Below are 21,051 nucleotides of genomic sequence, written 5' to 3'. Positions count from 1 at the left end.
TTATAAATTAAATTAAAGTAAAGCATAGCAGATGAGTGCTCAGTTTATTCTTTAAGTCAGGGGGACATTTTCTTTACATGAGAGCTTATCAAATTAACCAAAACATTATTTATTAAATAATTTTTATTTATTAAAAATTACTTTAATAATGTTAATATCAGGCATTATTTTATAAATATTTTATTGCAATAACATGAAAAATAACAGCATCTGCTGAATCAAGTGCTATTTTGTAAGCTGCCAAATAATAACAGGGCGGAAACCACATTGTTAAATTAAACCAATTGTGCAGTGATTATTGTGATTTTACAACAAATTACAACAATTACAATTAAGACTATTAATGCAGCAATATGTTGTCATTTTTAATTGAATGGTTGTCATCTTTTTATGTATAGGTCATTTTATTTTGTTTTATGTTACATCATATAACATATGACAGCAAAGAAAAATGAGACCTGTTTCTTTTGTCAACCTATTCTATGCCCTGATTTTTTTCTTGCTTAAAGGTGCTTGTGTTTAAAGGCAGGATCTAGATACTATTGAGAAACCCATTCTCAGATGCATCTACACAACAAAAATCCGGCAACCACAGAGGCTTCAGCTATACATAAGTAATTTTATTAATTTGAATGGGCAGCCCAGAAAATTAATTTAAGAAGTTGTTTAATCCGACTATGAATACAAGGAACTTTTGGACTTAAGTTGCCAACTGTGAATATGACCAACAATAAGCATTGCAAAATTAATTAACACAGAAAACACAACTGTGGCAGCGGGGGCGTGGTCGAGCATCAGCTGTGGACGGAGAGGAGCCAGGTCGAACCGGCAGGTAAAGTGTGATGATTCTCACCTGTGTGTAATTATTGAAAGCTGATTTGTGTGAGTCTCTGTGTTTTCAGGGAGCCCCGTATCAGGCAAGGGGGAGAGAGCTGACACGTGTGTGTGCATGTGTCTGCGATTTGAACGCTGAAAAGTGAAAGTGAAGTTGCGAATAAAGCCGTTTGAGTTATTCCAAGCCTGTCTCCAGCTTCCTCATTACCCACCAGAATCTGAAGTGAAGTGAAGTGTAGCCAAGTATAGTGACCCATACTCGGAATCTGGGAAATTGTTACACTGGTGCTGAAACCCGGGATACTGAGGAAGACCCGCCATCATGGAGTCCTCATCACTGGACCAGATAGTCAAGTCCCTAGCCGGCATCCACCAGATCTGACATCAGGCCCTCCTCGAGCTACACAAAGAGCAGGAGCAGCGCATCCATGCCCCGCTCCAAGCTCAGGCAGAGGACTGGCAGGTGCTCCGGAGCCTGGTCCAGCAAGAAGGTACTTCAGCAGCAGCCCCAGCAGCTGCTGTGGTCACGACCCACATCACCGTAGTGAAGATGGGACCACAGAACGACCCGGAAGCGTTCCTGGAGTTGTTTGAGCTTGCTGTGGAAGCATGAGGCTAGCCCAAGTCTAAGTGGGAGGCCCGCTCACTGCCACATCTGTCACAGGAAGCCCAGGTCATGGCTCAACAGCTTCAGCCTGCAGGAGTACTCAAACCTGAAGCGGTTGATATTGCAACGGCCACACACCCAAACAGCACTGTCAGCGTTTCCACTTGTTGACACTCAGCGAGCTTGGCCACCTGTTCGCCTTCACCCAGAGGCTCCGAGACACCTGCAGAGGATGGCTGCTGCAGAAGAGCTTGGCGCCAAAGAAGTAGTCAACTTTGTGGTGCTGGAGCAGTTCAGTGCCTGGCTACTAGAAGGGACGGCGGAATGGGTCTAGTGCCACTGTCCGGCATCGCTAGACGAGGTGGTCCAGCTGCCACCGGGCGGTGTATCCGTGGGCAGGTGAGCCCCTACCATCTCTCTCTCTCTCTAGCTCTCACTCGCATACTTCCCCTCCTCCACCCCCTGTCCCTGCACCGTGGAAACGGGGGCCAATTCCCGCAAAACCAGCTCCCCAGTCCCAGGGTTTCCATACCCCTAACTCCTCTCCTTCCCTTTGTCCCCACCTCTTGTAACTCCTGCTCTCTCCACACTAGTAGAACTGTCTGTGCCCACCAGAACTGAGGCAAAGTCCAGGCAGGTTTTCTGGCGCAATGGGGAAGCCAGAAAGACACAGAGGGTGGGGAGGGCTCCCCCTCCCCCACCCTTCAGGGGAATTCCTCTCAGAAAATAAATACACTAAACCATCTAATGACTTGTTTTTATTGGCCAGGCATTCGCGGCAATGTTCTCAGGTGGTGTGCGGCATGTCGAGAACGTCAGCTGATGAAGCTGGTGAATGGGTGCCATTGCACCCATTAACATTACTCGAGGTCCCCTTTGAAAGAATTGGTATGGACCTCATCAGGCCATTAGAAAGGAGCACGCGAGGATATCGCTTTGTGTTAGACCTGGTGGAATATGCAACGAGATACCCCAAAGCAGTTCCTCTGCGCAACATATCAGCGCATAGTGTTGTGGAGGCGCACTTCCGTGTTATCTTCCGAGTCGGGATCCCAAAAGAAATCCTGACTGACCAAGGCACGACGTTTATGTCACGAACACTATGCGAACTTTACAAATTATTGGGGATTAAATCAATTCACACCAGCGTTTACCATCCACAGACAGATGAGCTGGTCGAATGGTTTAATCAAACACTTAAAAATATGAATTGTAAGTTCGTTCACAATAATGCATGGAATTAGGGTAAGTGGCTTGAGCCCCTGTTATTCGCAGTATGTGACGTCCCGCAAGCCTCCACAGGGTTTTCCCCATCTGAATTATTGTATAGGCACAAGCCTCGTGGCGTCCTAGATGTCATTATTAAAAATTGGGAGGAGGAACCTTCTAATAGCAAGAATAAAATTGTGTACTTTCTTGAACTGAGAGCAAAACTCCACACATTGGGACAATTACCACAGGAGAATTTGCTACAGGCACAAGAACGTCAATCCTGGCTGTATAACAGGGTACTCTGCTATGGGAATTTGCATTGGGAGATAAAGTGCTAATTTTGCTACCCACGTCAAACTCTAAATTACTCGCAAAGTGGCAAGGACCCTCTGAGGTCACACAGTGAGTTGGCGAAGTTGACTATGAGGTCAGCTGAATGGATAGAGGCAATGCACTGCAAAAATACCACCTCAATCTCCTGAAACCATGGAGAGAGGCATGTCCTGTGGCTCAGGTAACAGTGGTTCCCAAGAGGGAGGAGCTGGGACGAGAGGTAAGTTCCAAAAGTGCGGCCTGATTCACCCCGGTCCCCTGTGGAGACCACCTCTCACCGTCCCAGAGAGCACAGGTTGGCAGGTTGCAGGAGGAATTTTCTGATTTTCGCCTCTACTCGGTCACATGAACCACATAGAACTCCACACCACATAGAGACTCCTCCAGGTGTGGTTGTATGCTGGATTTAACTAAGGGGTATTGGCAGATTCCTTTGACTTCAATATCTCGTGAAAAAATGGCCTTTTGGGTTACAACAGTTTATAACCCTCCCGTTTGGGTTGTTTGGAGCCCCTGCAATATTTCAGCGACTCATGGACAGAATTCTCAGCCCGCACAATGTGTATGCTGCTGTGTATTTAGATGATATAATCATAATAATCATTCAATTGGGCGGGTGGAAGTGCGGCATCTGGGCTTCCACTTGGGTCATGGGAAGGTGCAACCCCAATTTGATAAGAAAGCAGCGATTGCGGCCTGCCCAAGACCCAAGACCAAAAAGGGGGTGAGGCAGTTCCTGGGGCTGGCTGGCTATTATAGGAGGTTTGTACCTACTTGCTGACTGACCTCACTAAAAAGGGGGCACCAGATCCGGTCCAGTGGACAGAGCCGTGCGAGCGGGCTTTCTGCCAGGTGAAAGCGGTTTTGTGTGTGGGCCCGCTGTTGCATTTGCCTGACTTTTCTCTCCCTTTATTTTGCAGACAGATGTATCGGACAGAGGGCCATTTTGTCCCAGGTGTTGGAGAGGGAGGAGAGGGAGGAAACACACCTTTCACCCTGTGTTCTGATCATGTCCTGCTTCAATGGCTCCACCATATGAAGGATACCAACACGCAGATCACTCGTTTGTATTTGGCACTTCAGTGGTGGTCCACAGGCCAGGCGCACAGATGGCGGTGGAGGATTACCTCTCCTGCCGGTGGGGAGACTCAGCTGCAGGCCGGACGGCTCCCTGGCCTGATTCAGGTGGTGGGGTATGTGACAGCACAGGCGTGATCGAGCGCTGGCTGTGGACGGAGAGGAGGCAGGTCGAACTAGCAGATAAGGCTTGACGATTCTTACCTACGTTTATTTAGTGAAAGCTGATTTTTGTTTTACTCTCTGTGTTTTCAACAGGCAAGGGGGAGAGAGCCGACCAGCACAGAGCTGTGTGTGTGCGCATGTGTGTGTCTGCGATTTGAACGCTGAAAAGCTAAAGTAAAATTGCAAATAAAGCCTTTTGAATTATTCCAAGCCTGCCTCCAGCTTCCTCATTACCCACCCGAATCTGAGAAAGTGTTACAACAATCTACAATAGTATTGCTCTGTCGGCATAAAGCCAGCTAATCAGAGAAAAAGATATTAACAGGAACTAAATAAAGTAAATTATATCAAGATTAACTATATCTAGAACTAGAGCGATTTATTTCAAAGATGGATGAAGCATGAGTTTTAGAAAGTCATTTGCACCCAGCTTGGTGCAGTAATTTTTACACTAAGCTCACCCATGCTAGATGTAAATAAATTCAGAAGTGTTTTAGGTTATCTTACATATTCAGTCTGTCTTAATGTAGCAAATAGGCATAAGATTTGACTAGATTGTCTGCCAAAAACTCCCCAACCAGGGCAGCTCTTCATAGTGCCTCTGGAATGTAAATGAGCTTATTACTCAACTGATGGACTAATTAGCTGATACATATCCATGCCTGCATATTCTGATTCACGTGTGAAACATACATGTTGACAGCATTACATATACGTAACATTTATGAGGTGTCAACATGGAAAATTGTGATTATCTGTGTAATTTGGCATTTTAATTATTTATATTACTGTACTTTTATAAAATATACTGTTATACAGTATGTGCTTTTGCTTATTTATGTTACTGGTTATTTAGGAAGAATGCTCAAATTTACAGTGAGATGTGAGTTTGATTATACAGATATGCCAATTGATGATAAGCTATTGTTTTGCAGTAAGATTTGACTGTATACAACCACCATACTGTGATAACTATTAATGGACAACTGATTTTGTTTACTTTTAACATGAGTAGATATTGTCATATGTAACACAGGCAGTATGATCAGATCTTTAACAAGTTTGTTAAAACCATAGTCTTGTTTACAAAAAAGCATGTTCTGTTAAAATATTTGTAGCATGCTTGTGTAAAAGCATACTACTTGCACTACACTGATATCACCCCACTTCATGCAAAAATATTAAAAAGCAGTAATTCAGTAATTAAGAGCAAGATAACAGCAGTGCATAGTGCAACTGGACAATAATTTAACACATGATTTGCTGATCTCATTTTAACACATTTAACACAGTGTGCTATATATATTTATTTAAGCAGTTATCCAATCATTCAGTCATGCTGCAGCAGCACAATGCATTTTTTTTTAAATCTTCAACTGTCTGGTTTGGGTGAGTCTGTGCTATGATAGCCTCAGATTCTTGTTCTTGGCTGAAAGGAGTGGAACCTGATGTGTTGTGCATTCTGAGATGCTTTTCTGCCCACCACAGTTGCAAAGAGTGCTTATTTGAGTTACCATAGACTTCATGTCATTTCAAAACAGTCTGGTCATTCTCCTCTGATCTCTCTCATCAACAAGATGTTTCAGCCTGCAGACCCTCCACTCACAGGATGTTTTTTTTTTTTTTTGCTTTTCGCACCATTCTATGTAAACTCTAAAGACTGTTGTGTGTGAAAATCCCAGGAGATCAGCAGTTTCTGAAATACTCAAACCAGCCCATCTGGCACCAACAACCATGCCACAGTTAAAGTAACAGAGATCACATTTTTTCCCAATTCTGATGTGAACATTAACTGAAGCTCTTGACCTGTATCTGCATGATTTTATGCACTGTGCTGATGCCACATGATTGAATGATTGGATAACTGCATAAAACAGCAGGTGTACAGCTGTTCCTATTAAAATGGACAGTGAGTCTATATATCGGTTCTTTATGAAGAGTTTGGTTCCAAAATGCGATAAACACTATTTTTTTAAAAATTTAGTTCCTGCCAAAATTAGTATTGTATTTGGTCGGTATTGAAAAGTCAATTTTTAATTTTACGCAAAATGCGATATCCGCCGTGTTATCCTGTCATGTTTTCTCCCTATCTTTCCAAACCGCGACAAACACCAGTCTCCCTTCTCTGCAGAATGCGATACATCTGCTCAACCAATCACAGTGTACCATTCCACGCATTGTAAACAGTAATTGAGGTGCTTTGAATACACCCGGCATCCTAGTTTTCCTCATCTACTTTGTACTTTGTGATCAACAAACAAACAAAAAAATTAATAATTTTGACGGCATTGATGAACCTGTGGTGGTTTCTGTGGTGGGCAAGAAACGTAAGCCATCGAAATCTAATCATTTACGTGAGGAGATTAAGAAGATGAGGCACTCGGGAGGAGGAAAAATGCCGGCTGTTGCTTGAGCAAGCTATTCCTTTACCTATCAATGGCTCATGGTGACCTTGCTCAACAGGGCTATGGGTTGAATAAAATCTTTAAAAAAATCTTTTAGGCATACAAGTGATATAAAATTGATACTATAATATGTGAATCTTTCTTCTTTACAGTGTTCTTAATATCACAAAGTAAGTGTTTTTATTAATGCCATTAATGTTTTTGTTAATACAGCGTATGGCACTAGTCAACTAAATGAATGTAACATGGCAAAGATGAATGCACTTTTGGAAGTTGAATGTAAGGGAAATGTCATTTTGTAATTTCTGTGGTCTAATGTGACATTGTTGTTCATGTTCTTACTCATGATTAAATTTTCTTTTATTGTTGTAATTAATTTATAGCATTAACAAGATGACCCGTTGAATTCATTTTGGGAGCGATGACTGATTGAATGTATTTTTAGTCCAGTGCCTGTATATAAGATTAGTATTGACCAAGTTCAGAGGCTGTCATATGTGGATCTACTTACTTTGTTATGTATTTTCAACAGTTTCAATATGAAAAATAATCAAAATTCTATATTGATTCAATGGATTTACTGCATTTTGAAAAAAAAAAAGTGTCATGGATTTATTGCATTTTGGGAAAAAAAATAATCAGTTTTTATAATAAATCTTTGAAAATCAAAATCTGGATTTGAATTTTTAATGTTATTATAACCTAAAGATGCTATGTGAAAGTTTGAAACAGAAAATAGTGGCTTTCATCTTGCCACTTTCTTGGTAAAGAAAACACATTTTTACTCAAATTAATCAAAATGGATTTATAGCATTTTGGAACCGAACTCTTCATATATTCTAGATATGTAAGAAAATTTGGCCTGTGCAAAACCCTGAACACAACACTAGTAAAACACCATGGGGTACAGTTTACAAGCCAGAAACAAAAATCTACTCAAAATTAGTGCCTGACTTCACTAATGTTATTGTAGCTGAATGGAATCAAATTCCCTTTGTAATATTCAACAATTATTATAAAGCCTTTGTATAAGATTAGAGACTGAGACTGTTACTGAAAAAAGAATTCATTATAATATATCCAGGAAAAAGTTCAATAGCTTATACATGAATAAAACTACTCACTGTTGCAGGTGCTGGTTGCACTCCTGCAGCTGGTGCCCGTGTTGCAGGACTTGTCTGGCCAGGTTTGGCTTGGAGCTGCTGGACTTGTGTTGGTTGTGACTGCACAGCACCTGCTGCAGGGGTCTGCTGCCCAGGCCTAGCTGCTGATGTCTGTGCCTGCTGTTGTAACTGTGTTCGCTGGCCCGGCTGTGCCTCAGCTATCTGCTGGGACCCAGGCTGCCTGCTTGTATTGGAGGGTCCACTTGCAGCCCTTTGCCCTGAGCCAGTTGAACCCATCTGTCTAGAGGATGATAGATGGCCTTGGGGGTCTTGTTGCTTCCTACTGGAAGAACCTTGGTGGTGGGAAGACTGTTTCCCAGTGCGTGAGCCATGATGGTGCCCAGAAGGGTCACGGGAGTAATCAGAAGAGTGGTAGCCCTGAGAGCGAGAGTCTCCTCTCTTTGCTGAAGAAGAGGACACAGAACGAGAGTCATGCCGTATAGATGGGTCCTTTGAAGAGCGAGATGATCGAGAAGAACGAGGCTCATCAGAGTGGCGGGAGGAAGAGTGTCTACCAGAACTTCCAGTACTATGGTGACGGTGCTCTCGAGAAGATGTGTGTCGGGAGTGACTATAGTCATCTTGTGGCCAAAGGTCTTCCTCTGGAGGTTCATCATAGTCATGGTATGTGTGTTTGACATGACCACGCCTCCCAGAAGAGGAATGGCTGCTGCTATAGTGGCGGGAACCACGGACATCTCGCGGCTTCTCAAACCAGTCAGTCTCCTCCTGGCCAAGATGGTAGGCTTTGGAAACCAAAAGTACATCACAATCAATTTTCAATTGACAAGAAAGGCATGCATGCTAAGATCATGCAAAAAAAGTGAAAAGAGAAGAACAGAAAAGAAAATTACAGCTTAATATCCATGCAAAGCACTGCAAAACAAAATAAGACTATATAAAATTGCACTTAAATAAAAAACACTGTTTACAAAACCATTTAAAACACTATTCATAATTTACAGACATTTTGGCTACTCATGCAAGAGATGCACCTTATTAAAGCATGCATCAAAATAAGAAACTATAAGGAAAGAGGTGAGACAAAATCTTATGCAATTTTGATAGTCAGTTTTGATGAAAGCTCGTTGCCTGAAGACACAACATAGACATGCACTGGGCTTTCACTCCTTTATATCTGCTATCTGATCTTTCGCTTTGTCTGGGTGGGTGGGGGATGTTTAAAGTAGACAGTGACTCTGGCATTCAGCACCCAATTACCTTCACTGTCAGACACAGCGCAATACATATCGTCTATTATGTACATATCATCAGGTTTGTAGACATGGGTCCGTGGCAGGTCTCGGATATGGTCCTGTACATCAGGAAGAGAGTGGCTTGAGCCATATGAGTAAGATGGATCGTAGCAGGCCTGCTTACTGCCCATGAACTTCCCCATAGGACTAAGTGGGCTCTCCTCTTCAGAGTACTGAGAGCGCAATGTGGGACGCCCACTTCGGCCATAGCTGCTTCTGTGTGACCGATCTGTATAGTCCCGTTCATAAGATCTGCTTCGGTAGCCTGTCTCCCGAGAAATCTTGTCCATGCCATAACCAGCTGAGCGGGACCTGCCATAGCCATAGAAATGTTCATCATCATAGTAGCCCCGATGTGGGTCATACATGGTTTGTCGCAGCCCATAGATTTCATCTTGGAGTTTTCGTGAATGAGAACCTGTACCATAACCACTTGTAGTAGAGGTGCTCATGGTGTATGAGGCCAGATCAGCCTCCACATCACGAGCTTCCTCGATTGGAGAGAACTTGGAGATCTTCTGCTCCAAGCCTTGCTTACGATGCTTGTTCCTCTTGGTAGACATGACAACTGGGGCCAGGGTCTTTGAGGAGTGCCTCTGGGCTGCTCTTGTGGTTGTTGAGTGCTTGTAGTCATCATAGTAATATGTGGATCCCCCACCCATGCTACTGCTGCCCACTACCCGGCCATGCGTATCTCGCCCTCGTGCTTGGTAGCTGCCAGTGCTCTTACCCCTGCCATGGTGATGGTCGTACATCTCTGCATCACGCTCGTCCTCTGGTCTGCCGTAGGAGCTCCCCCCTCGTGTGTGGAGTCCATCACCCCCATGGCGCCCATAGCCCTCACTGCGGTGTGGGTCTGAGGTGGTGCCCATGCCCTCTTTGGTTAGCTCACTTATGTCATCAATCATTACATAATTTCTAGGGACATTCTGCTCCAGGCCAGAAGAACTATATAGGCCATCACCAGTATAAGCAGAGGGACTGTCCACTGAGTGCATATGATCAGAAAGTGTTGTCTGTCCATATGTGTTGGCAACAGTGGTGGTATACTGTCCATAGGAACTGCCTGTGGTTGTTGTGTGTCCATAGGTATTAGGTGTGGTTGTAGTGTACTGACAATAACTATTTGCTGAAGTTGTTGTATATGGCCCATATGAACTTGCTATGGTAGTTGAGTATCCACCATAAGTACTTGAACCTGATGTGGAGTATGGCCCATAGGTACTTGCCATGGCTGTGCTGTACTGACCATAAGATGGAACCAAACCAGATTGGCTATATGAAGAATCTTGGGCAGTGGTTGTTACTACAACAGAAGGATTGTTTATAACCTCATAATTAGTGGGCATCTTGTGTTCAAGGTCAGCCAGTGAGGTTTGCCGTGGCCTCTGATTGACAGTTAGTATGTCTGCCAGTGGCTGGTATGTACTTGCCTGACTGACCGGGTAGGGGGGGGCCTGGCTCGGGTATGGTGTGGTGTGGGTTGGGTAAGGAGTTTGACCCACAGGTGGTTGAGGAGGTGGCTGGAATCCAGTTGGAGGTAGCATTGTATGCTCTGTTGGATAAGGTGGTTGGCTTGATGGGAAGCTCTGGGAAGGGAAAGTCCCTTGAGAATGATAAGATGGAGTAGGGTGATGGGGTATGGTTTGTAGGGGTGTGGGCTGGGGTAGAGCCTGTGCCTGGGAGACTGTAGGATATGGAGGCTGGCTGAATCCAGTGCTTTGGAATGTGGAGGCATGTAGAGTGGTTGCTGTTGATTGGCTCTGAGGGAACTGGTAGGACACAAAAGATGATGTAGGGGGAAACTGTGCAGCAGTGTTTAGCTCACTGGAAAATTGGCTGAGTGGTGCTGTGCTTGGTCTGGTCAGAAGCCCATTACTCTCAGATGTGGCTGCAGCTGCCAGCCGAAGGTTGTTCAGTTCAGAATCGGACATGTAGTCTCGTGTGTCACCCATACAGCGCAAGTATGCTAACTCTCTCCTCTCCCTCTCTTTCACAAGAGTCTCCTTTCTTTGTGTAATGCCCATCTCCAGGTATCGGAGTTTGGCATCAATCTCCTTCTCTTCTTCCTCCAACTCAGCCTGCTGTTTTCGTAGTTTGGTGGATTCTTGCTCAACAGCCTTTAGTTCATGAGTCAGGTCCTTCAGAAGGCTGGCCTTGGCTGCTAGACCTGGACGGGAACCCACCTTCAGAGAAGGCAGAGAGGGCACATACATCTGGGGCAGGGCATGGGTGACCATTGACAGCTGAGTCTCCTCAGGTGGGGGGCTTGGCAGAGTTCGTTTAACCTTCCTCAGGAGGGAGCTCTGCTGGAGTGCCATCAACTGCAAGAATAGAGATAGATAGAGGGGCCAGGAAGAGGGGATGGGTAAAAAGCATGCAAAAAAAATCACAGCACAGTGTTAGATATTCTGTAGTAGCAACAAGACAAAAACAAGTGATTTTGTGTGTAGAACCCATAATGGTGCCATAATTTTATTCTATAGCCTTTTTTATATATTAAATGATTTAAAGCAGCTTTAAAATTCCCAAACTCCATGTAAAATCAGTGAAACTTTTCCAGATTTTTTTTAAAACAACAAGAAGAAAAGACTAAAGATACTTTTTTCTAATGGCTCACTAATGGCTGATGACATTCATACTGCATTTGAATAATCTCATTTGAAACAAAACTTAGTTTCACACTCCTGAGAAATGAGAAGTGTAGTTTTCCAAGAATGACAATTTCCAAGAATGTCCATTATTATACTGCATGTTGTACTTGTCAGCAGTTGAAACGTGAAGCCAAAATGTCTTTGGCTTGTCATGGCTGGCCTCAATACCATTTTTAGCCTCACCCACACCCATATTAGTGAATGGCATGCCAAACTAATATTTCTAGTTACATGTTATATTTCATGTGTACCTTCAACCAGTTTTTTTTGTCATTGCTGTACTAAAATAACTGGCATTTATTAAATGGCATTCATTAAAATTACTGTAACTTACTTATAACATTTTATAATAGTTAATAGTTATAATAGTTATAATAGTTTTATAAAACCATTAATATACATGAACAATTTATTAGTTCACTAATGTGTGAATATACTAATAAATGATAAGTGATAAATCATTAGTCATTTGGCATTCAAATATTACCAAATGTATAGAAATTACCCTTCTTGTTACTAATCTGTGTATACAATACTTTTAGTGAACCTGAATCCTACCACTATGCCCCCAGAAACACTGGAAAAAAAACAGGACTTTTGGTAAGAAAAGTAATTTTTTTCGTTCACAAATTATAACAAATAACAATTTGCAGAACATAATTTTATTCAACCCCTGAAATTGTACAGTACTTCAGATACTTCACTTGAATTCATAATTGGTTTCAACCAGATGCCATGTGGACCTTTCTGGAAAGCTTTCTATCTAATGTGACAGTATGCTAGTGAACTACCTTTCAAAACAACCGTGTCTTTCCCAAATCAATGAACTGTTTATAGTCAACAACAGTAGCCACCTTTTTGTAATCAGATTTTGTTTTTGTTTATGTTACTGCTGCTACTAGTCAAACTAGGGTCTTTTAACTGGCATGGCATTATAATGTTCGTATAGTTTTCCGGGAAGAAAATCACACACATACAACTAGTACATATAACACAAATATAATCAGCTACATCCATCATTTGCTAATTGGCAAATTCTGAATGAAATATTCACAGTCATAAATTCAGCATTAAAGAAAGTTAATGAAGCTGGTAAAGTGTTAGTAAATTATGGTTAATTGATAATTAACCTCTATTCACATTCTCACTATTTTGGAAGATGACTCATACACATACCACTTCTTCTTTATAAGGTAAGTGTAATTTTGTTGCTTTCACATTCATATTGTAAGATATGTGTATTCTTTTGTTCTGCACATATATGCTGGTGAAATATTCAATACTATACATAAATATCTGTGTGGCTAGCAATGGTAATTTGGGCTTCTTTAATATCCATATAAGTAATATGAAAAGTTCAGTAAATGAACATTGTGAAGTCCCCAGTACATGCATATAACACAAGAAAGTTCAATCATGCAAACTCTATTCACAGTAAAATGTATAACAATGTATTATGTATATGTATATAAATGTGTACTGTCACCTCGAACACTCTGATCTTAAAAAGGGTGCCTAACAAACAAGGCAACAAATAAGCAGTACACACTGACCCACCTCCTGTCTTTATTGCCCAGACTCTCCAACGCTGTCGCTACTGTGCATGGTCTCGCTCCAATGAGAACAGCATAGTAATTTTCAATTTGACTAATTTCTGGCTTTATTACAGCATCATTTATGCAGTACTGTATATCCTATAAACATTTCTCTACTGATTTCTAGTTATTGGCTGTACTTCCCTAAGAAATCCCATACCCAATCTACATTACATCTAAGAATCATTTGCATTTTCTTCTCGCTAGATCAGAGCAGATAATAATCCATCAACAGTCTATAGATTTAATTTTATACTTCCTATTTTTGCTGACAGTGCTGGATGTTTACCATAATAAACAATAAGCTCTAATACAAAGGAGATTTAATTTGGAAACATTAATTATGGCCCAAGCATTCATCACACCCTGTCAAGAATTTAACTGGTTAACCAATTAATTAAATTAACTTGTTAAATAGAGTTAGACCTTTAGATAAAACAATAATTCTCATATTATAACTTTTTACAGATATATCAACTTTTGTAATAGTGTCAGAAAAAAGCTGGAATTATCAAGACTTCTGCATTAATAGCACAAACCAGTTCATTAGAATTGATGAAAAATTATGCCAATTAGAAGACATTCACTTTACCTATTAAGAGGATCAGTTGACATTTTAGGAGTCATTCATGCATAAATCTAAGATTATTCCAAAAGATCACAAACTTTTCCATACCTCTTCCAAATGTCAATATATGCATACAAAATACTTTAACAAATACACAGAATGTGTCACATACCTGACTTTGTAGTGCTTGTTGCTGGTAAAGGGATATCCTTGCCTTTGTTTGCTCATCAGTTGTGGGACTGAGGGGCTTAGGATCTGACAAGGATCTCTGGACATTCTTCATTGGTCGGGGTAAACTCTGGTGCCTCTGTGGTGACTCAGCTGTATACGACTTCTGCTGTGGAGTAACATGGGCTTTATTCAGCCTCTCGCTAGACGAGAAGGATGTCTCTATGATGCGGTGTGGTGATGAAGGAGATACAGGAGAATATAGCACCTGAGGAGATTTGGGTGGTTGCCGAATCACACTGGACATCGACTCACTGTGCAGATGGTGCTGCTGGTAGCCAATGTCCAAAGGATCTGGTTTACGTCTCTCAAACTTTGAAACACCCTGTGGACGAGAGGATAGTGGATCTGCTGACCCCACAAGTTGTGCACTGCTGGAATATGGGCTAATGGTGGTGGCCACGTTAATTTGTGGAACTACCACACCTTGAGAGTGGGACTCGGGGTCAGTCTGACAAGCTAAACTTTGCCCCTTCTGGGTTCTCTCTGGACCAGATATGTAGTGGACAATCTCAACTTTATTGGGATCTGACACAGTGACATGTATTGCTGGGGAGATTTTCCCTAGCTGATCTATCTCTGTTTGGCACGAGCAATCCTGAATCGTCTGGATGGCAATACTAGAGGATGTAACTTTGGCAGTTAGAGTTGAAGTTTCAGTTTTAGGATCAGCACTTGATTCAGAGTGCCTGGACAACCGAGAACGTCTCCGTCTGACAGGTTGTTCCCATTCTGCCTTATCTTCATCATCATCTGTCTGAACACTGCAATCTACACTACGTCTAGTCCTTCTTCTTCTAGACATTAGATATCTTTCCTCTTCATCTTCATCATCTGTTTGTACACTGCTGTCTACAATTCTAGTGGGCAGGGAAAACATTGTTACCTCTCCCTCAATACCATCCTGTAGACGAGGCATTGATCTTTGTTTCCGCATAGACCTATTATCTGCTTGCCCCTCATTATTCCTCAGACACATCTCTGATGCAGAGTTGGGCAGAGACCTGGAAGGCACCTGAATATCACCATGTTGCATATCTGGGGGCAGGTCTTGTGGCTGAATAACTCTGCCACTTTGGTCACATATAAGTTGTGTACTAGTTGCTGCAGCCACAGCTACACTCTTTTGTCTCTTTTGTTCCTCAAGATGTTGCTGAAGCTGTTGCTGCAGAGACTGTATCTGGTCAAGCTGCTGCTTTTGCTGAGCCAGTTGTTCTCTCTGCATAACCAGTTGGCTTTCTCTCTCAGCTTGTTGCTGCTGTAAAACCTGCTGTTTAATGGTCTGCAACTCCTGAATCTCCCGTTGCACAAGCATATGCTCTTTTTCCCGGTGCCGCTGCAATTCTGCACGTTCCCTCTCAAGCTCCTCCTGTAGCCGCAGCTGCCTAAATTTTTCTAGCTCTATTCTCTCTCTCTCTAACTGCAATAATTTTTCCTGTTGACGATGCAGGCGCTCTTCTTCTATCTCCTTTTCCTGTGGAAGACCTCCCAGAGTTGAGGCAGTGGCTGCAGTTGATTGTGTAGGAGGTGGTGGCTGTTTTGAAACAGATGGTTGTGGAAGTTGACTATGAGTGGGCCGATAAAGCTGCACTGGAGGTTGGGAAGGACCCTGTGTTTGAAGATGGGGCTGAGAAAGGTTTAATGGCTGCTCCTGAGATTGGCTTGTGTTGGCTGGAGCAGCCACTTGTGTTGGCATTGTTGTGGTTAGGGTACTCTGTACAGCAGATGTCCCAATACCTGTAGAGCTTACAGGAGACTTTCCAAGATAGATAGGTGCATCCTGCTCTGTGGTGATTGCAACTTGGTCATTTGCAGTAGCAGAAGTTGTAACAGAAACAGGACTGGGTGTTGGAAAACTGTAAGGTGTCTGTCCTGTGAGAGGCATCCTAGGGGCCACAGGCATTCTGTTGAGGCTGGCCAGAGGCACTGGTGTCATATTTGGCGCGAGGTATGGTCTGTAAACACCTCTTAATAATGGGTGCAGTACAGAAGCTGGTTGAGTTGTTATTGGCACAGTGGATGCAATAGGTGTGTTGATAGTTGAATAGATCATACCATCAGCTGATCTAATTGCTGATGGATACATGGCTCTAAGGCTTGCTTGTCTTGCATTGATGAGACTGGTAAGAGCTTGGGAAAAGGGCTTTCCATCTGGACCATATATAAAGCTGGGTCTAAGACTCTGCTGCAAATTAATTCTGCCCGGTGGACCACCTCCTCTACCTAACTGCAAGAGATCAGGGTTGCTGCCATACCTATCCATTGAATTGAGGGCTGCACACATTCTACTAATCTCTTTAGCAGTAGTTGCACTATATTGGGCAAGGTTAGACTCTGGTAAACTAGAAAGGTCGCAGGATGAGTATCCGTAATCTGAACTTATATTGGACAGAGAACTGTACCTGCGCATGGGGAGAGTTGGAGCTACCACATCACCCTGACGAAGATCTGTGTAGGAACCATACTGAAGTCCCATTCCAAGAAATCCACCTTCATAGCCATGCTTAACTGAGTTTAAATCCATTGATAATTCTACAGAGGATTGCATATCAGGTTTAGAAGAGTAGGACTGGAGCCCTGCTTCTGCAATGTTGGTCTCAGACAAGGATGGCTGTAACCGGCCAGGGAAAGGGAGTGTGTATGATTTCAAGGTGAAATCATGATATATCTGTTTATCTTGCTTTGACTCTATTGGTTCATAAAGCTGTGGTGGTGCGGATGGGGGCCTTGATGGCTCACTAACATTTGTCATCTCATCTGCCATTGGTTTTTGAGAGAATGGTCCACCCACACAGCTACCACCAAAGGGCAAGTTATAAACTACATCACAGCATGCAACCTGATTCTCTTTCTTGATTTGCCCAGTTAGATCCCTTGCATCCTGGCTTTCCTCTGATTTGATCAACTGGGTCAGAGGTTTTCCTTGTGCACTACTGTCCATGTGGACCATCATAACTTGAGGCTGAACAGGTAATTTACCCTTCAACTCCATAGAACTGCCAATGTTATAAATCTCAGGTGCCAGAGCTGGAGATATTGCATTGACAACAGGGGCAGTGCTTGTCTGGGTGACAATTAGGTCCTTCTTTAATAGAGGAAATTGATTGGATAGACTAAGCTTTGCAAAAGAAGAAGCTTGCTGCTGTTGAAGTTGATGATGTTGCTGAAGTTGCTGCTCCAAAAGCTGTTGTTGCTGCTGTAGCTTCTGTTGTTGCTTAAGTAACTGCTGCTGTTGAATACTAAGATCTTCCAGCTTGGCATCAATATTTGGTATAGATGGGTCAACTGGTGGTTGTTTGTTCTGTACAAGGCATACCACTGTTCCCATGCCCTGGCCCAAGTCTGTTCTGTTCTGAAGGGGGTCACCATAAACCACAGGATGCTTGGGTTGAGATATGAACATTGACGCAGCAACAGTTACACTGACTGTTGTTGCTGTTGAAACAACAACATGTGGCTGTTCCTGAGCATTCAAATTCATTATGAGAGGCTGGATAGTAGTGGAGTGGCGAATAGGGCTCCCTTCTGCACTGCTTGCATATTTTCGAGACTCTGTGGCCAAGGAAGTCAAGTCCATTCCTTGATCTGTTATAATAATTGGAGATGATTTAATAGCAGTTCTTAGGTCCGCCACACTTGCACTGTGTAACTTTTGCCCTTGCTCAACTCTTGAGGTGCCAGGAACTGTAGAAATACGGCACAGAGATATGTTTTCCATTGAAAGTGATCCACGAGCATAAGAGCTAGCAGCAGTCACCATGCTTGTACCAACATTAACTCGCTCAACTTTATGGGTTCTGTAGAAACCATGCAAAGGTGACTGCTGGTGTGGTGGTGTGTCAGGAGGGCTTACAGGTGGTGAATAAGCATCAAATGATGAGGGGTGGCTAAATTTTGTTGGGGAAGATAAAGGAGAGGTGGCAGTGTTAACTGTAACAGGCTTTGGAGGGCTAGTTGCCTCTGATCCAATTGTTATTACCACAAAAGTGGCATCCTGAGAGGACTGCTGTCTAAAGAGCCGTGGTGAGATAGATCTATGAGGTGTCTGAGTGGCCTGTGCCATAATAGGAGATGTAGGTCCCGAACCTTCAGAGGGTGCTATCACTGGGGGACTGAAAGTCTGAGTTGAAAATTCAGCCGTTTTTCTGGAAGGAGATCGGGCTGGTATATGAGTTGGAGGTGAAGTAGGAGAAAGTGGTGGACTCCCTTTGTAGTATGCATGGACATTATGAGAGCGCAATTCAGTTACCAACTCTAGTTGTGTTGCACTGTCTCTTATTTGGACTCTGTCTGAGGCTCTCCTTCCCTCTCGTTCATTATAAGCTTGAGTGATTTCAGCTATTTTGTTGGACACACTTGAAGTACTGGTGGAGGTTGTGACGGAGCTGCTTGTATGTCGGCCATACAGGGTGGACTGCTGTGAAGTCATTGTTTGACTAGTGGTGGTTTGTGAGACATGGACAGCATCCCTGGCATATACTCCATATGCAGTGATAGTAGTGGCAGCAGTTGAGGGTATAATGGCATTTTTGGCAGCATGACCTCTAAGTCTATCTTTATGCCCATCCTTGGAGAAGTGTTGAGTTACTCTGACATCAGGTATTCGTCCTCCTGTTCCAGTTTCTGAAAATGATACTGGGGCTGAGAGTTGTGTAGGGCTTGTGCCAGGAGTGAGGAGGGCGTTGCTCTGCTCCAGGAGTTTAGCAAAAGCTGATCCTGTGTCTAGCAGTTGTTTATCTGCATAAGACACATCCATTTCCACTTGATCATCCAACTGCTTGGTAATGATCTGTGAAGTCTGACGTATTTCCTCATAGATATCACTTGCCTCCTCATTCTCATAGCCTGTATCATCTTGGTCAATATAGTCATACTCATCTTCATAATGCTGTCCATTTCTTCTATCGTCTTCCTGATAGACACTAGTGCTATACAGCTGTGTTGACTGCTGTTGCTGCTGCTGCTGCTTTTGTTGTTTCTGTAACATCTCTGCTTTCTTCATCATTTCTTCATAAACTTCCTCTGCACTCTTTAGAGGCTTTCCACTTGAGGAGGTAGTTGTAATGGTAGAACAGGATGAAGTCTCTGGCTTTTCAGTAGGAGAATACAGTAACATAAATGTAGGCAGATTGTACTCACTACCAGACTTGTAGAGCTTAGATGACATTTCAAACCCTTCAGCCTCAGAATCCACTGAAGGTGAGTATTCTGAGCAGGAAGAGCGATGGAGTTCCTCCATTTCAGCAGCTTGTCTAAGCTCCTCTGTTGGGGATGCATCTTCAATGGGGGACAGGTTGCTTGGAGGAGTTTTGGACCGTTCCCTTCGTCTCTGTGCCCTCAGCTCTTCTTTATCTCGTTTAGTTTTTCTGGCAGTACTTCGGATTCTTTGCTGCTCCACTTCTCGCATTTTTTCTTGCTCCCTCAGGAGTTCCTCTTCCTCTCTCAGCTCATCTTCCTCTGAGGAGTCTTCTATGGTGGGCAGGAGGGGGCCATGAGACCGGTGTCTGGCTTTCCTCTGTTGCTTAGCCTCTTCTAGACGTTGTCTCCTGCTCGGACTGCTATCACTGTCATCCTCCATGGAGGATACAGAAGTAGGAGATGTTCCTGAGTTGTAAGTGGAAGTTGTAGGAGGGAGAGTGGAGGAATACTCCCCCCTTGATCTTTCTTCTGGGGAACCTGTAAGGCTTTCCATTTCAAGTTCAGGCTCTCTGTCCAGGCTCAAGTCATTTTCATTGTTTAGTTCCATGTCTCGGCTATAACTGTTAGTGTTGTTCAGTTCTATGGTCTTGAATCTCCGTAGGCCTCCTTGTGAGCCAATTAGGTCCTCCTCTCCTTCCTCAGCTGATCCCTTGTAGATTTCACAGGTAGTTTTGCTCCCCTCTTCAAAGCTGCTTGAATGGTGAGTGAGACGGCGCTTTTCTTTCCCTGAGTCACTTATGTGCTTATGTATTTTTTTTGGCTTTTGGTAACCATATCCTTCGTCATCTTCCTCTTCTTCTTCTTCTTCTTCCTCCTCTTCCAACTCTTCTTCATCTTCTTCATCCTCATTTTCTTCATCTGCACTCATCTCCATGATCTGCCTTCGCATAAACTCTTCATCAGTTATATCAGCAGGTTCAGGCCTTTTCTTTTTCTTTGGCTCTCCAGCAGCAGCTACTGTCCTGAGCTCTCGTTTGGCCTCCCAGTCGGTTGGGTCCTCCTCCTCTTCCATGATATCCTCTAGATCTTCATCTGAGTCATATTGCTCTGGACTAATTGATAGTGATTGGGATCTGTGCTTTCTGTCATCAGGGTCTCTGTGGTGCCGTTCTCTACCACGCTGTTTGTCCCAAGTTTTCTCTCCTTCAGAGAATACCTTTGACTCTAGTAGAGGTCGCATGGAGCTCTCCAGTTTAGTTATCTCAGACGGGCTTGGTGGCGTAAGGTTTCCAGACATACTCTTCTCACTTAACTTCATTTCTTCTTCATGGATAAGGCCTGTAATTTCACTGTGTGAGCTTGATATCCCATCTGAGGAGTAGCCTGTATCACTCAGGCTCTGTGGACTCCGTGATAGGTCATGTGTGCTGTTTGTTTTGCTTGTCTCCTAAGGAACCCCAGAAAATATAAAATGCAAATTAGACTATTTTAGGCATGATATGCATGCTTAGTTGACAAGTATTGCAGGTTATATTGATTCTAATTTAGACTACCATTGACTTCTTTTTATCTTGCCTGCAGAGTCATTTTCATACTATAGCTCTCTTAGTAGATTTTAGGAGAAGTAACCAAGAGGAAGTAGCTTTCTCTCAGTCTCTTTAAATGTCAGCACTGTTTTCAGACAAAAAAAAACACATTCAGGAAGAACACAAACTGAAGAACCTATTTCAAAGGTTACTGATTGCTTTGAAAAAGAATTAATTCAAAGTTTTCGTTAATTATATCAGGAAGGTGGATCAGAACTAGATTTAAGAT

The 21,051-nt window shown here is 43.0% G+C and overlaps 1 protein-coding gene across 4 annotated transcripts in view; it reads right to left on the bottom strand.

Annotated features, from left to right (window-relative positions):
* bsna (bassoon presynaptic cytomatrix protein a) overlaps positions 1–21,051 on the bottom strand; it is a 117,803-nt gene that overhangs the window by 20,952 nt on the left and 75,800 nt on the right. For 3 of the 4 annotated variants that reach the window (XM_026925086.3, XM_053236464.1, XM_053236465.1), the window contains exons 5-7: positions 14,042–20,683; positions 9,018–11,376; positions 7,758–8,542 (exon numbers count right to left, since the gene is read on the bottom strand). In XM_026925086.3, coding sequence (XP_026780887.3) covers positions 7,758–8,542; positions 9,018–11,376; positions 14,042–20,683 — 9,786 coding nt within the window. The remainder of the gene's footprint in view (positions 1–7,757; positions 8,543–9,017; positions 11,377–14,041; positions 20,684–21,051) is intronic. The other variant, XM_053236466.1, reaches the window with a different exon arrangement.

This window comes from Pangasianodon hypophthalmus, chromosome 8 (genome assembly GCF_027358585.1).
Source record: "Pangasianodon hypophthalmus isolate fPanHyp1 chromosome 8, fPanHyp1.pri, whole genome shotgun sequence".
NCBI classification, from domain to species: Eukaryota; Metazoa; Chordata; class Actinopteri; order Siluriformes; family Pangasiidae; genus Pangasianodon; species Pangasianodon hypophthalmus.
The sequence above is the reverse complement of the archived record's forward strand: the minus strand, read 5'-3'. Positions and strand labels throughout refer to the sequence as shown.